General features: G+C 40.0%; 1 protein-coding gene across 2 annotated transcripts in view; it reads left to right on the top strand.

Moving 5' to 3' along the window:
- Window positions 1-6,902: 6,902 nt before the first annotated feature.
- ZXDA (zinc finger X-linked duplicated A) overlaps window positions 6,903-18,250 on the top strand; it is a 70,749-nt gene continuing 59,401 nt past the window's right edge. The window contains exon 1 of one of the 2 annotated variants that reach the window (XM_034949660.3): window positions 6,903-10,001. In XM_034949660.3, the coding sequence (XP_034805551.1) occupies window positions 7,533-10,001 (2,469 nt within the window). In that variant the 5' untranslated portion in view covers window positions 6,903-7,532. The remainder of the gene's footprint in view (window positions 10,002-18,250) is intronic. The other variant, XM_034949661.3, reaches the window with a different exon arrangement.

Below are 18,250 nucleotides of genomic sequence, written 5' to 3'. Positions count from 1 at the left end.
CTAATCTATAGTGAGAGAAAGTAGATCAGTGGTTGCCTAGGGACAGGGATGGGGATGGGTAGGGAGGGAAGCAACATAAAGGGGCATGAGAAAGCCTTAGGAGGTGATGAAAATGATTGTCATTTTGAATGTGGTAAGGGCTTATGATTATTGGTAAGGAGTTATGCTCATAAAATATAAATAATTTGTATTTTATAAATTATATAAATTACATATAATTTCTTTTAGTTTTAAATTTAAGGAATGGCAACATGTCTTGCGTCAAAGAACCCTCAAGGCAACACCTAAGTACTGCAAAATCTTTGACGATGTATTTGCCAGTTAACTTATCTTTAAACATCAATAATAAATAAAAATGGTCAAGACTTATTTGTTTCTATGTGTTTATTTTAGTGTGCTATTGCTTTTTCACATTCTGGGTCATATTTTCAAAGTGTTGTTTCACATCGTGTAAATGTATGGTTTTTTTCACTATTAGTAAAGAGCATCTCAAGAAAGGTCCTACTTTCTACTTCGATGGTATAGGAGCATGTTTGACTCAGATATGAACCACTTGTGGGCAGAGTTATGGGTGAGAAATCTGATATTTAAGGAACACTCTGGATTAGTTTCCACTGGTGAGAAAATTAAAAAGTGATGAGCACTTTTTCCAAATACCACGTGATGAATCAAGTACTCAAACATGCTAACTGCATTTAGACTATTCTATTACCAAAATATTCCAATCAATGCCTGTGGACAGTTTGTAAACTGTCATTCCCAATGCCTCCTCATTCTTCAAGTTCCCACTGAAAGGTCTCATAGCTTGTCAGACCTTCGGGGGAAGTGCTTTTTTTTTTTTTTAATTAAAAGTTAAGTCATGTGCAGGGCAGAGTGAGGCAAAATGCAGCCAGTGGTTAGGACCTAAAGACCTCTCCTTCACCTGGGCCTTGAGAGTTTGGGAGAAGCTCAGGAAGAAAAGCCAACCATCTGAGTCCAGTGGGCTTTGAAGCAGTGGTCTTGCATCTGTACATGTGGGATAAATGATGTGAAAACCATTAACTCTGCTGCTGATCCAGCTGCAGGGAAAAGCATTTCCTCTGATCAAGGTGAACATCTGGCTGGTGGACCTCATTTTGCACCAGGTCCTGATCAATGAGCTGAGCCTGAGTCCACAGTTCACCTGATGGAGAACTCAGAGTCAAAGCCCAGGCCCAAGTGAGGCTGTCTGACTGCTGCTTGAGGGCCTAGGGACCACACCCCTGGAGTCAGGAGGGCAGAGGTGAGGTTGACAGTGGAATGGCCAGAAGGTAAAGATACACGTGAATATTCTATCTCCATTAGGTCACATGGATGAAAGGCAAGAGAAAAGTAGCATATACATTTTTGAGAAGTTAAAGCTGATAGGACACAAAGATGGTTGATTGTTCTACAGACGTGGAAGGCAGGGGCTTAGGTCCTGTAAAGTCCCCCAAATAACTGAGACAGTACTTCCTAGTGATGCATTCTGCTGTCAAACATTGTGAAATTTTCCTGGAGAAGGCTCAGGCCATCAGTCCCTGGTCCATCTTCTGGCCCCACAGAGATGCTGATCGAACACCCTCCACAGGGAGAGCATTGCACAAGTGGTTCCCTTTTTAGAAATTCTTCTAAGCCAGTCAGAAGAAGACAAGCTTGCAGATGGAAGGGAATCAGAACCTGGGCAATATCTTGTAGTGGCCGAGCTATCCCTGTGTGTGGTTTGGAGTGTTTTCACTAAGACAAAACAGTGGGAGAAAGAAAAACCCTACACCCATACAAACTTTGAGGGAATACTGGAGCTTAATGTAACAGACACTGGTCATGCTAGGAAATTTTATTACCTTTTCTGGAGGGGTCGCAGGGCTTTGTGTTTGGGCTGCTTTCCGTGGTGCAGTAATTGTCAAGCTCGCCAAAAGTGTGACAGAATCACGGAATTACCCTTGGCAGAAACGCAGAATTACTCCTAACCTCTACTCTCATCCTCCACCTGGACCAGACAGAGAAACAACTTCTTGAGTTTTCAGAAACTACCAAATCTTGGCTCTAGCTCCGCATCCTTGGCCAGAGCATGGAAGGTTGGGGTGAGGGACACGGTGAACAAAAACTGCATCCTCGAGCTGCTCGCACTTCCTCTTTCCCTCTTTGGTCTTGTGTGTGGGGTCAGAGGTTACCAGGCAGGGGTCACTAAGGTTGTCAGTGGGAGGATATGAGCCCTAGTGGGTTCCTCCCAGGCAGCTCAACATGGGAGGCTCCCAATTCCCCTTTCTCCTGCAAGGAAAGATACCACAGCTGTGTCACTCTCCTTCAGAGACTGCAGATTGGAGGTCTGTTTTTCCACAAAACCTAGTTCTAAGCCATTTCTAGCAAGTGAGAGTGACTGATTGGAAGTCTAGTGGTGACAGCTACCCATGGGGCAGGCTTAAATAGCGACTCCTCCTGGTAGTGAACGAATTTCAGATTTCACACAAGAAGGGCAAAACCATGGGCTATTTTCTCCCATGAATTTTTGCCTATTTTGGGCCCTAAATCAAATTGAGAAAAGTGTGACTAAAACACTCAAACTGCCAATATAGTTAGAGATATACACTTTGTGAGACTAACTCGGGAATCTACTGCCCTGCTTCTGCAAGGATAAGGCTCTGTAAGGCATGACTTGAAATGAAATCCAAGCACCTTTTATCTGTTTAACTCTGGTGCAGGAGAACAGAGCAGCATTTAAGGTATAAATTAAATTAGTCTATTCCTGAAGAGAACATTTGCTACTCACATTTATGGTGGAAGAAGCAATCTCACAACACAACAAAGCTCTCCTTGTGAGTGGAGCAGGCCAATACTGGGTAGGGCTAGACTATAGGGCTCACAGGCTCTATGCCCTAAGCTACTGATGCCCCTTTGTGCCAGAGGCTGGGTTTTGCAGCAAACTCAGTTCAGGTCTGGGAACACTGGGCCCACCGAGAATCCTAAACAGTCAACTAAAATCCCTGAAATACCCAGGCCTGTTTCTTTAATCATTAGTATTGTTTGCATACCTTTAGGAGGTACAAGCGCAGTTTTGTTACATGGTTATATTACCCACTGGTGAAGTGTAGGCTTACCAAAGCAAAAACAGGGTGGTAGATAATCTCCCTTGTGCAATCAACAACTATAACCCTGGCAGGTAGGGTGCCTACTATTCATACCGACTACAGAGAGCCTGGACTCCTCTAACCTGATAAAGGATATGAAGCCAGTTATCTATTTATTACCTCTTAGCTCCAAATTCACCAGTCAATATATATTCTTCGATAATAGAGGGATTCTTTAAGCATCTCTCCTTTAAAGTAGCATCAAAGAGCACGATGTTACACTTACTTAATAGAGGGCTCTGGAGGGACAGACATTGAAAAAGGAAGGGTACTTCTATGATTTCTGGCTCTCAGAGGTGTGGAGGTAAGGACATTCAGGATGCTTTGTCCCAGGCCTGGGCCCAGAACAACTGTCCCTCAGCAAACCTGCAGTCCTGGTGTGCCCTGATGATCAGCTTCTTGTGGCCCTCTTGATAGGGACATCCTGTACTCCAAGTCATCTGCCCACTGCTTCCCTCTGCTCACTTGCTCCGCAGCCACACACACACACACACACACACACACACACACACACACACACACACGACCAGGTTCATGTAGTCCTTTCAATACTGCAGCCCTCTCAACACCGAGCCCCCACCCTGATCCTGTGCAAGGGGCATTGTTTACTCCAGGCCTCCAACTGAGACAGGACTCCCAACCCCTACTTCACACCACATACTAGCCACCAGCTATGGCTTGTCCACACTACCATGCTCCAAAGGGTGCCTTCTTGCTTCCTCTGCGACCGTAGGCCAGTTCTGCCTCTGTAAACCAGCTTAGGTACTGGCAAACCAGTGGAACTTCTCTGCCATCCAGTAGGTTCTTCTCCAATTAGGTATAAAATCCATCCTTGGGGAGAAGCTTTCATTCTAAGCTTGTCTTTCCTTGGGTACTCTCTCCCAGTCCCAGAATACCCCACATAGAGTTGTCTTGTATCCTATACAAGATCTTTTATCATCGCTTAATGATTCTTTATATTAAATTTTCCCCTTCTAGATCACTGTGTGCTTTCTATCTCCTGATTGGATCCATATTGCTGCAGAACACAACATCTACAGCAAGCATCATTCTTAATGGAGAATCACTGAAAGCTTTCTCTTCAAGAGCTACATCAAGTAAGGATGTCCACTATCACCATTTCTATGCAATAGTTTACTGGGGGTAGGGGTGGGGTCCCAGGCAGAGCAGTAGGGCAAGAAAAAGGAATAAGATATTTGGAAAGGAAGAAGAAAGACTGGAACTATTTTCAGATGATATGACAGTGCATATAAAATTCTACAAAGTATTACAGACAAATTATTAGAATCGATAGAAGAGTTTATATGCTTATAGGATAAAATCTGAATGAACAAAAGCCAATTGTATGCTATTTAGAGCTATAAATTTAGACAATAAAAATTTCAAACATATGATTTGCAAAATATTAAATGCCTAGGATAAAAAAGTTGCCTTGTGGGAAAAATATAAAATAATATTTGGGCAAATTAAAGGTGATCTTATTAACAGAAGAGATAGACCACAACCACGAATCGAACATTCAATATTGGGAAGTCAAATCTAAAATATCAGCACAATTCAAATTAGAACCCCAAACTAGCTGTTGGTTGAAGTTTTTACGATTAGTTTATAATTTAAATGGAATTGAAATGGACCAAAAGTAGCCAAGACACTTTTGAAGAGCAAGGTAGAATTGATTTGCCTAATCCAAATATCAGAATTGACTATGGATCTGTAGTAATTAAGACAGTGTGGTATTTCAAACAGACAAGTGCTTAATAGAGAGTATAGAACTAGCCCACATATATGTAGATACTTGATTTATGGCACTGTAAATCAACTGGCAAAAGGCAGACTTTTCAATAAGTGGTTCACTGAGAAAACTGGATATTCACTTACTTACATACATATATACATAAATGGAACTCTACTTAACACAATACACAAACATCAATTGCAGGTGGATTAAGACCTGACTATGAAGGACAATAGCAGACATATTTTAGAAGAAAATATAGAGAATGCTTTCATGGTCCAGGGTTCCTTAAAACAGAAAAGATTTCTTAAAACAAAAAAGCACTAACCATCAGGAAAAGAATGATGAAATTGACTATATTATAATTAATAGCTTCTGCTCACAAAACGGAGCACAAAGCAAGTGAATATACAAACAGAGCAAGGGAGTATTTTGGCCGCAGGTATGGAAGAGTATTTAAAATATTTAACAGACTCATTAAGTCAGTATCAGATGAACAATAAAATAGAAACGTGGGTTAAAAGAGGTAAATTTGAATAGGCCTTCCTCAAAATAGAAACTCCAAAAGGCTCATTAACACAAAAATGTGCTAAAGCTTAATAGTAATTTGGATATTGCCCACCAGTAGACCGGCAAAATTTAAATTTGGGCAATACTTGGTGTAGGTGAACATGTGGATCAGTAAGGACTCTCTATGCTGCTGGTGGGATTGACAACTCTCCCAATCACTACAGAGAACAATTTGGCATCATCTAGTAAAGCTGAGGATATCCATTCCCTATGGCCCTGTGATTCTATTCTTGGATATATACACTAGAGAGATTTTTACACGTGTCCCATTAGAAATGTGCAAGAATGTTCACAATAATCATTGAAAAGTAGAAGCAATCCTAATCTCCATCTGCTGTAGAATGGAGTGGAATAATCATACAATAATCACTTTGCTATAAGCATATGCTGGAAAGACAGTCGATGGAGACAAAGGATCTACTTACTTATAGCTATTATGAACAACATGGACGAGTCTCTCAAGTATAATACAGAGTGAAAAAAGCAAGGTATAAAAGAAAGTGTGCCGTATGATTCCACTTATACAACTTCATATCAACTCTATTGTTTAGGGATGCGTACAAAAGTGATAAAGCTATAAAGGAAAGCAGTGAAATGATTATTACAAAGTCGGAGCAATTACTATATCTATATAGGAGAGTGTGGGTTGTGACTGGAAGGAGTACAGCAGCTGTATTCTGGGAGGTTGACAGTGGTCTATTGCTTGACCTTGGTCCTGGTTACATAGGTGTCTGCTTTTGTAAAATAATCTAAACTATACAGATACGTTATATGCACTCTTCTAATTTCAGATTTGAAAAATGCTTCCTCCAGAAAAAGTAATAGAAAGAAAAGTATGTGGAGTAGAAATTTTGATGAGGTTCGAATAGTTATGGTTGAAAAACTTGATTTTCAAGAGACCAAGTGTCCACTGTTATTAAAAGAGGGCGAGAGAGCTGGGAGTATTTAAACAACAGGTTACACCCCCCCACCCCCCCCACCACCAATCTGTTCATCACTCTAAGCCTTCTCATCTCAGATATTTCACCCTATATTTGTGTCAATTCCAAACTCAATCGTGACAGACAAATTGGAGGATTGTCGTCATCATTAATAAGGACATTAGGCACCAAAGGCCCAGCAAGACTGGGCCACCACACTTAAATGTGAGCAGGTACACCGGGGCGATTGGACAAGATCGTCTGTGCACATTACTTGGCAGAGTCCATTGAGTGACTGAGGGTTTAACCTTAACACATTTAACTGGAACTCCTGCCCAGAGAATGTGCTGGAGAATGCAGAATAAACTGAGCAATGCCCTCATTGTGCTATGAGAGTGGACATGAAATTTATCATGGTACAACCGATCGTCGAAGGGCAAAGAGTTGGTTTAGGTTGTGCACTGTATAGGGAGAAGCCAGGAGCGGGTTGGGTTTTTTTCCAGATTTCAGTATAAATTGTTTCATCCTCCAGACTTTGCATTTGTAGGCTGAAGAGTGCTAATCTGTTTTGGCCGCATCTCTCACTCATTCTAATCTCTGTATCAGCAGACAAAATTTGAACTATGTGGCAAATTGTACCGAGCACTTTGCTCAAGACAATTGTGAGTATGGAAGTTGTCCCGCGCAGAGGTGGGAAGGGGAAGGGCAATTTCGGCAGAAATGCCAGCACTATGGTGGTTTAATGCTGACACAGAGACAGTTTATTCTCTCAGGAATTGTCTTTCATCCATCAATCCAGCCAGGTAGCCAGCCAATAAACAAATTTTAACACACAAAAAGTATGAAGCAACATGTCTAACACTGGGAGGGGCTGGCGTGTGTTTATTTGGGTATATACAATGAGTCACGGATTAAAATTGCTTTTACCAGATAGATACCTAGGTGTTCCACAGCATTATTGAACAAAATGTCGTCATTTCCCCATTACTTCAGAAGACCTCCTTAATTACTTATATTAATTGTAGAATATATTTATGCATACCAGGCTCTACCTCTGGGCTTTCTATTCCGTTCCAGAGACCCAGTACCAGAATATTTAAATCACTGTGGCATTGAATACATTTTAATATCTGATAGGGCCAGTTTCCGCGCATTGCACTTTTTTCCCCCCCTTTCAGGAACATGTTCAGGCCCGCGGCAGGGGGCGGGGTGGCGCCTCCTCCTAGGCTCTGGTTCCAGCCCAGCCTCACGGACGCAGAGATGGAAATCCCAAAGCTGCTCCCGGCTCGCGGGACACTACAGGGCGGCGCCGGCGGTATCCCCGCGGGTGGCGGCCGGGTCCACCGAGGCCCTGACCCGCCGGCTGGCCAGGTCCCCACGCGCCGCCTCCTGCTGCTCCGGGGCCCCCAAGATGGCGGGCCCGGGCGGCGGCGCGAGGAGGCCCGCAGGGCTTCACCGAGCCCTGGCCCAAGCCTGTTCGCGCCGAGGCCCCATCAACCTAGCGGCGGCGGCGACGACTTCTTCCTGGTGCTGCTTGACCCGGTGGGTGGCGACGTGGAGACCGCGGGCTCCGGTCAGGCCGCAGGGCCTGTGTTGAGGGAGGAGGCCAAGGCGGGCCCGGGGCTCCAGGGGGACGAGAGCGGCGCGAACCCCGCGGGCTGCTCTGCGCAGGGCCCCCGCTGCCTGTCCGCGGTTCCCACTCCGGCCCCGATCTCTGCCCCAAGCCCCGCCGCGGCCTTCGCGGGCACAGTCACTATCCACAACCAGGACCTGCTGTTGCGCTTTGAGAACGCCGTCCTCACCCTGGCCACGCCCCCACCACACGCCTGGGAGCCAGGGGCCGCTCCTGCCCAGCAGCCCAGGTGTCTGATCGCCCCCCAAGCTGGGTTCCCGCAAGCCGCGCACCCGGGTGACTGCCCAGAGCTGCGTTCCGACCTCCTGCTAGCCGAGCCCGCAGAACCCGCGCCTGCTCCGGCGCCCCAGGAGGAGGCGGAGGGCCTGGCCGCCGCCCTGGGCCCCCGCGGACTGCTGGGCTCTGGTCCAGGCGTGGTGCTGTACCTGTGCCCCGAGGCGCTGTGCGGGCAAACCTTCGCCAAGAAGCACCAGCTGAAGATGCACCTGCTGACGCACAGCAGCAGCCAGGGCCAGAGGCCCTTCAAATGCCCCCTGGGTGGCTGCGGCTGGACCTTCACCACCTCTTACAAGCTCAAGAGGCACCTGCAGTCGCACGATAAACTGCGGCCCTTCGGCTGCCCTGCGGAGGGCTGTGGCAAGAGCTTCACCACCGTGTACAACCTCAAGGCGCACATGAAGGGCCATGAGCAGGAGAACTCGTTCAAATGTGAGGTGTGCGAGGAGAGCTTCCCCACTCAGGCCAAACTCGGCGCCCACCAGCGCAGCCACTTCGAACCCGAGAGGCCTTACCAGTGCGCGTTTTCTGGCTGCAAGAAGACATTTATCACAGTGAGTGCTCTGTTTTCCCATAACCGCGCCCATTTCAGGGAACAGGAACTGTTTTCCTGCTCTTTCCCTGGCTGCAGCAAGCAATATGACAAGGCTTGTAGGCTGAAAATTCACCTGCGGAGTCACACCGGCGAGAGACCTTTCCTTTGTGACTTTGATGGCTGTGGCTGGAACTTCACCAGCATGTCCAAACTCTTAAGGCACAAAAGGAAGCACGACGATGACCGGAGGTTCATGTGCCCTGTGGAAGGCTGTGGGAAATCTTTCACGAGGGCGGAACATCTGAAAGGCCACAGCATTACCCACCTGGGCACAAAGCCTTTCGTGTGTCCTGTGGAAGGCTGCTGTGCCAGGTTCTCTGCTCGCAGTAGCCTCTACATTCACTCCAAGAAACACCTGCAGGATGTGGACACTTGGAAAAGCCGTTGCCCGATCTCCTCTTGTAATAAACTCTTCACATCCAAGCACAGCATGAAGACGCACATGGTTAAAAGGCATAAGGTGGGCCAGGATCTCTTAGCTCAGCTAGAAGCAGCAAATTCTCTTACACCCAGCAGTGAACTTACCAGCCAGAGACAGAATGATCTCAGTGATGCAGAGATAGTGTCTCTCTTCTCTGATGTACCTGACAGTACTTCTGCTGCATTGCTGGACACAGCATTGGTGAACTCTGGAATCTTGACTATTGATGTGGCTTCTGTGAGCTCGACTCTGGCAGGGCACCTCCCTGCTAATAATAATAATTCCGTAGGGCAGGCTGTGGACCCTCCATCCTTGATGGCCACCAGCGACCCTCCTCAAAGTCTGGATACCTCTCTCTTTTTTGGAACGGCGGCCACTGGTTTTCAGCAGAGCTCCTTAAATATGGATGAGGTCTCAAGTGTAAGTGTGGGGCCATTGGGATCTCTGGACTCTTTGGCCATGAAAAACTCCAGTCCAGAGCCTCAGGCTTTGACACCCAGCAGTAAGCTAACAGTGGACACAGATACTCTGACTCCTTCGAGCACCCTTTGTGAAAACAGTGTCTCAGAACTACTGACACCAGCCAAAGCGGAGTGGAGCGTACATCCTAACTCTGACTTCTTTGGACAGGAGGGAGAAACCCAGTTTGGATTCCCCAATGCAGCAGGAAACCATGGTTCTCAGAAAGAAAGAAATCTTATCACTGTGACTGGCAGCTCATTTTTGGTATGAAGCAACTCTATTCATTCCTTGCCATGTGGCTAACTTTTATTACAGTCAATTTTGAGGATATTCTGGACTAAATATTTAAGTGCAGTCATTTCTTTTTGGTTTGCAAAAAGAGCACAGCCCTGGACTATGAGTTTGGAGATCTAAATTCTGATCTTGAGTCTGGAACTGACAAGTTGTGTGACCCTCAGCAAGTCACTTAACCTATCTGAGCCTTAATTTCCTTATTTATAAATTGTGGTGGTTTGAACACATTGCTCATAAGGTCTTTTCAGTTTTGTTTTGTTTTGTTTTGTGATTTTGTGCTTTTTCTTGAAAATTTTTGGGCATTTTGCAATTATTATTGTTTGTACTTGTAATGAGAAGCGGTTTGAGCCCTGTAGCACTAAATAATGAAAGATTGAGGAACTGGTGTTTTACATTAAAAATTTAATGGAAATTTTACACAGTACGAAAATCTAATGATAGAGCTCAAAAAAAAAGAGCTAAAAATAGGAGTTGGTTCTTCTTAGCTGTTTATCCTTCTAACCTTTTTTTTAAATGATGAAGGTATGTTTTTGTTGTGGAAAATACAAGGGCTTTTGTTATCACTCAGACCCAGAGTGAAATGTTTGCTTTGTGGTTTTGAATAAGTTGGCCTTTAATAAGTTATTTAGTCTCTCTTAGCCTCAGTTTTCTATCTGTAAAATGGTCATAGCAATGTGAACATATGTGTTACATCCTAGACTTATTTTTCTACCCCAGTAGGTTGTATTGAAAGGAAAATGTTATATGTGTTTCAGCATGTTTTGGTGAATCTTCATTCCCTTTCCTGCCCCTTGTTTTCCCTCCTCAAAGGGGAGAAATTAGCACAAATTAGTATCAGGATTGTGCAGGAAATAAACATTTGTGAAGGTTAAGAAAGAGGAAAAGGAAGTTATTTCTTCAACAGATTAAGGATTTTTCTACACACAGTTCTTTTGTGGCATTGGCCACATGTCCATTAGACCAATTTGATAGTATCTTCGGTCTGCATTCAAAGCCAGCTCATGCAATGAGTATTCAGCCTATTCTTCCAAGACAATCTGGACATAGACCAGAGGGAGATTTTTCTCCCCTCCGTGCCCTAGAGAGCTCATTGCTGGCTTACTCTGAGAGTTGAAATGAGAGAGTTTTGTCTGCATTTTGAGTAGATACCATCTGTCTTATGTGAGTATAGCATTTTACAATTTAGCACTTTCACAACTATTATATTTGATCCTCACAATCCTGTGAGGTAATTATGGCAAAGTCAGATCTACAATTCATATTAAAATTTACCTAGCTCAGATTACAAATGTATTTCACTTAGTAACGTGTGTGTGTGTGTGTGTGTGTGTGTGTAGCTCAAAACAAAGAGGAAATATTTCCCACTCTCCCATTCGACTCTTGAGTTTCATGACTATTTTGTTTATAACTGTTTGCTGCCTCCCACCTTAATTGATTTCTCTTACATTCTTTGTACTCCACGCTATTTCCTTGTAGGTGTACACCAGTCCTTGCCATGAATCTCTTTTACTTACATTTAAATTAGACACGTCTCTTTCATGGTCACCATCTCTCAGCCATTCTTCTTATGGCCCATTTTTCAGTCACAGTATTACTGCAAGTATGTGTGTACATTGAGAAGTAATTTTCTGGATTTAGATGGCAATGTGTTTATACATGAATCAGATAATAATGGAGACATTTTATATAAGGCGTTAGTGAGAAGTAGTTCTACTTTTCCTTTTTTACAATGTGGTCCTGGTAGCAAACACTATTAGTTGCTTTTGACTATTGTAACCCAGTATTGTTTACATGTGGATACTTGGGGATAACAATTATTATGGCACTTTAACAGTGCACTTTAATATATACCACCTTGATATACATCTTTACTGTCTTTATAATTTTTAAGTTGGTTGTACTTATTCAATGAAAAAGCAAAAAATACACATAAATTTGTAATTCAAAGAAATAGAATTTTGTGTCTAACCATTTAACAGTTCTCCCTTAGTATTTTAGAAAGATTTTAAGCCATTTTAGAAATGTGTTGTCATTAGTTAAGTCCTCTTAAATAGATTATTATTATTTTCCTATAGAAAATGCAGAGGCCTGAGGTGAACGCAAGGGTCATAGGCATCCATTAAGATACATAACTATATAGATATTTTAAAACTCTGTCACATTGTTTCCTTAATCCCTTAGACCTATTTCCTCCCATGAAAACTATCATAAGCTATGCTTTTGTTATGGTCTATAGAATTTTCAAAGGACAAATTTTTTTTTTTAAGATAAAGATCTTGTGATTGTCCGTGGGCTCACATGGTTTCTTTTGTTCAATTTTTTCAAAAGATTTCTTTTTCAATACTGTTGTCCCACCATGATAGTTGACATGGCATGTAATTACAGACAGAAGTGTGACTGTAAACATATTAGTGTTTCTGTTAGTGTTGGCATAAGCTTGCCTTTTTGTTTAAACAATGGAACATGATTTAATTTTATCTCATTTGCCTTTTGTTTATCTTCAGTCCTTGATTTATTAACATTTTGCCAATTGAAAACACAATAAAAAATGCCTTGCAGGAAGGTTTGATTCTGGGGGATCCTGATGAGCATATTTATCATGAGTTTAAATATGTTAATCTTGACATTTTTACCAGTTATCTCATTATAGTGTTACATAATTGAAAGCCTTGAATAGTAAAAGTGAAACTTGTTGAAATACGAGGATCATCTTTCTCTGTGGATTAAATGCTTCATATTCTCATCCAAGAAAAATAAGATAAGGCATTAGTATAACAGGATATTTTTGACTGTTCCTTGATTCCACATAAAGCAATGATTAACTCCCTGATGGGAATATTCATAATCCCTTGGTAATTATTGGTATCAAACAGATCCACTTGATAACTTCATGATGATATAAACTAAACTAAATGCAACTCACTCAAAATATGTGACAATTGAAATGTAAGGCCGAACTGAAATTTATATATATATATAAAAAACTGAAATTTGTATATATTATATATGTAATTGAAATTTATATATATATTATATATAAATTTATATATAATATATAATATTTTTATATTTATTATCTATATAATAATTATATATATAAATTTATATATATATATAGCTTTTTTGAAAAATAGATTTGCTTAACAATTTTTTAAAAAACAAGTTGTATGCTAGGGTTTAAAGCAGGAGTCCCCAGCCCCCAGGCCATGGACAGGTACTAGTCCATGGCGTATTAGAAACTGTTCTGCATAGCAGGAGGTGAGTGGCCGCCAGGGAGCAAAACTGAGCTCCACCTCTCAGTTCAGCAGTGGCATTAGATTCTCTCACTGCTCAGATCAGCAGTGGCATTAGATTCTCATATAGGAGCACAAACTCTGTTGTGAACTGCGCATGGGAGGGAGCTAGATTGCACACTGCTTATGAGAATCTAATGCGTAATGATATGTCGCTGTATCCCATTGCCCCAAAATGGGACCATCTAGTTGCAGGAAAACAAGCTCAGGGCTCCCACTGATTCTACATTATGGTGAATATGTAATAATAATATAAAGTGCACAATAAATGTCATGTGCTTGAATCATTCCAGAACTATCCCCCCATCCGTGGAAAAATTGTCTTCCACTAAACTGGTCTCTGGTGCCAAAATGGCTAGGGACCAAGGGTTTAGATAACAGATTGTTTAAGCACAAAAAAAACTATAAAAAACAAAGCAATCATTAAAAATGAATTTTATATGTTTATGAAATCTAAATAGATGGGGCCTCTGGTAACAATTTTTAAGCTATGGTCCCCTCTGCATATTTCAAGTTAATTTACTGACTCCTTACAGAATGCAAGGTAGAATACTAGGGATATAGATAAGAAGAGTAAAATATGAGCCATATCTTAATTTTGGAGAGGACATAGAAATTCACCTATTAGCCATTTTACAACTAAACAAAATCAACAAACATGTTTTCAGGCACCAAATGAATGGCTTGGAGTGAAAGGAGGGGCAGGAGCTAGAGTTTAATGGGTGGTTACATTTAGTTATATAAAGAAGAGTGTTGGTGAATTCCAGCCTGGGAGAAAAGCACAAAGAACTCAAAATGGAATTAGCCACACAACACTGTGAAAAACAGCCTAACTCAAATTCAGGGGTCATATTTGGTAAGTGCTGGGTGTTAGGGTTAGACTGCCAGTATGGAGCCAAATTCTGGAAGGCAATACAAACCAGTCAGAGTAGATAGGACTTTATTCTGGATATGATGGAAAGCCAGTGAAGATATTTGAGAAGGGAAGTCAAATATGATTATATAAAAATATTAATATAGTGGACATGTATAATGTGGATACGATGGGGGAAATAGTGCCGTCACTTAGGAGTCTGTTGTAATAATTCCGGAGTGTTGTGATGAAGGCTTGGACTGAAGTGGTGACGAGAAGAGACAGAGATATAGATGATGTGTCCTAATTGAGGAAATGAATATAATTTGGTGACTTATTGAATGTATAGGACAACCATCAGAAAGAGAAAGGAAGATTAAAAATGTCCCTAAGGATTTCTTGGATACTATAAAAATTACACTTGATTAATATGAACAAAGTTGTGTAATAAAATATTTTCAGGAATATTTATGCAAAGACTATTAGGACATGCTTAATTTATCAGGAAGTGATAAACTATGGCTATCTCTGAATAAATCATGCATAGTCTAGATTATCCACACTGTTAGACAACTTTATCTTGTTTGGCTCCCTCATGTGTTCTTAGATTCACATTTGATGTTTATAATGTTATTTCCCTTTGAGAATCTTCAGGACTCTTCAACCTTGTACAATATAAGCCCAGACTACTCTGTATCAAAATGAGCTATGTCGTCTCTGGCTTCCATTTCTTTCTTACTACTGCCTTCTGCTACTACAGATATTCAGCAGGTATTTTTTATTTGGTGCTTATTAATATAACAAATCAGATCTCCATAATTTGGAGGATACTGCTTAGTCATTAATTTCAATAGTTTCTCATGCTAAAGTGTGTTAGATTGAGTTTTAACTGCATTTCTCTTAAATTGGAAGAGATAGGACTAGGATTGCCCAAAAACCAACTTCGATGTGATACTTGGGCTTCTTACTCATAATCCTCTCTTTCATTAGCTAACATGGCAAGTGATGATGTATGGAAACTCAATTACAGAAGTCACATCCTCTTTTCTCTTTACACCCTAATGTAACACATTTTATAGTTACCCTGACTACTAATGGTGATAACTCAGTGAGCATGGAGTGCAAAAAAAGAGAGAGTAAATAAATAGTATAATTACCTAGCAATTACATTTTGTTCGGTGGTGACTTTGCTGTCCTGCATTGTCAACAGAACAATACATTTCATTCTAGTTTTCTGCTGACATTTATGCACATGCAAAACACATTAACCATCATTCTGCCTATGGAAAATACCTTAACTCAGTATTTTAAACAAAGGAGATAATTATTCTTATGAGCACTAACTGTGAATCCTTAGACTACCTCTTATCATTACCAGCTTATTAAGCAGCTGGTGGTTATTGAGTGCCTACTCTGTGTGAGGCACTATGAAGTATAACACAAAAGTATGTTGCATTACTTTATTCAAACAAACATTTTTAGCACATATTTGACAAATTCTGCCCTTTACCCATGCATATTACAAGCTAGATAGAAACAAAAATTCAGCAAGCAATGAAAAATAATATATAATCAATTTCTAGATGGTTATGTATTAGAATTATACAGATTCAAATAGAATGGCAGTTGTTATTTTCACGGTATGGACAGAAAATTATGAGGAATATTTCAATGTGCAGATTATCAAAAGTTTTTTCAAAAAGTTCTAAGAATCTAAAATTTAAACTGCAATACAGCAATTAGGATAAACTGTCCTAAATTAAAATTTAAACAGAATTGTGACTGGTAGCTTTAATTATAGCAAAATACTATGGGAAATAACTTGTAAATTATGCTATATTTTGATTTGTTCTAGATTGGAATCCCAGATATATTAAGTATAAAACCTGAGAGTGATCTTTTGGAAATTATATAAAACAAACATTTTGTTTCCAAATGAGAAAACCATAGCATATAAATAAATGATTTTACACCTGTAATTTTTGAAATAATTTTACTTTCCTTATATTGGACACACAAGCAAATTTTAATTTTCTGAAACAAAAAAACAAGACTTTAATTAGAAAGTAGTTATTTTATATAGGTATGCTAGCTGAAAATAAGGCTATAAAGACTTCATTTGATACTTGGGAATGACAACTACTGGAGTTTAACATGGAGAATCCTGAAACTTCACCAATCATGTGATGAGGGGTAGTGTTAATCATCAAGCAAGTCTCTCACATTCTGAATAAAGTATAACTAACTGAATACATTTGGAAAGGAAACAAAGCCCATTATAAAAAAAATAAAGCTCACTATAGTGATACATAATATTTTATGTTCTCACCACAAAAAGTAAGTATATGAGGTAATGCATGTGTTAATTAGCTCTATCTAGTCATTCCACAGTGTTATATATATTTTCAAACATATTGTATATGATAAATATACATAATTTTTGTCAGTTTAAAAAATAAATGCATTTAACAATAAAAATTGCAAATGGTAGCCAAAATGAAAACATTTCAATTCTAAGCCAGTCTTTCCTTGGAATAAAGTCAAGAAATGATTCATCTTTGTCAAGACTTATTTCCCTTTCCTGTGTACACAGTAGAGGGATATAACTGCAGTGTGAAATAACATAATACTGCATGTGGAAGAAGGAAGCTTCTCTCATGTCTATTTGTGGGGAAATTAGCCAAATTAGAGAGCTAAAATGGAAATTCCACAGGCAATGACTCAGTGAATAGAAGTTCATTCCAGGCGAGGTCCAATTTTAGAATGTGCTGCTAGGCAGAGTGAGAACTATTTTTCCTCCCGATTTGTGTTGGCATTAGTTCGTTAATGCTAAACTTGACCGTTGATATTTCCAAAGAGATGCAACAGCTTTCCCTTTAAAGTCATTTTATGTTCTTCTGCTTTCTGGAACTTGTTTTATTTTAAATTATTAATAATAATAGGAATTGCATCAAATGTTATGACATGCTAGTAGAAGAGGGAATAAGCCAATATTATTTTTGCCTCACTTTCTAAAATAGCGTTGATTAAGTAAAACTTGCTTTTCTATTTTTTATGTGAGAGCTCATTTTGCCATTTGGGTATGTCACTTTCATTTATGTACTTAGGAAGCATTAGGATTTAAGAACATTGTTAAAATAAGTCTTTATAACTTTAGAAATGTGGTTACTTTGAAAATGGAAAAACCTAGACTAGTCTTACTACTTTTTTAGATAACAGGGAAGACTTATGGAAATGAATGAAAGGCAAATTCAATTGGAAAAAAGAGATTAATTTCTTATTAAATCAAATTCTCTGTATTTATAAATTTTGCTGATAAATCCACTCTTGTATATTATTCAGCATATTTCTATTCAGTTCATTTTTAGAATAGTTTATCTACAGCAGTAAGTCTATGTGAAATCTAAAAATTTGACTAACTTATATTTCATTTTTACAGTAGGCAGTGGATAGTCATTTTCACTGCTAAATCTATGTACCAAATCTACTGAGTATTGCAAAAACACACTGGATAGAATATTATTTGCAAAGTGATTCTTGTTGTCATTCACCATAGATTCTTTTGGGACAAAAAAATTCTTAAAGATAAAATGTTGCCTGTATTTATAAAAATCATTGAGGATTCTTCCCAAAAATAGAAATGAGAAAATAGAATTTAAACAATCAAATGATTAAGTTTGCTCTATAGCCAAGTGTTTTGGTCTAAGTGTCTTTGGTTGAAAACATCTGGATAAAAGCATAGTGACAATTTTGAAGCATGTCCAGAATTTTCCAGTTACAGTTAGACATAAAAAAAATCAAAGAGCCATTATTGCAACATTGGTAATCTGTCTGTCTAATACAATCTATCTTTTGAAAGTTTCTTGAAGACAGTAATAAGTAAAGAGAAAAGTTACAGATTTGGGCCCTGACTATGAAATGCCAAAATGTTATGAAATTGGAGGCTATTGATTATTTTACATGATAATTTTAGTAGTTGGTGTTTTTAAGTATTTCCACTCCAAGTATTTTTAAGAGTATTTTTAAACTAAATGTGAATCTTTGATTCATGCCTTTAAAATTGCTAATTGATT

This window comes from Pan paniscus, chromosome X, assembly GCF_029289425.2.
Source record: "Pan paniscus chromosome X, NHGRI_mPanPan1-v2.0_pri, whole genome shotgun sequence".
In the NCBI taxonomy this organism is placed as follows: Eukaryota; Metazoa; Chordata; class Mammalia; order Primates; family Hominidae; genus Pan; species Pan paniscus.
The sequence above is the reverse complement of the archived record's forward strand: the minus strand, read 5'-3'. Positions and strand labels throughout refer to the sequence as shown.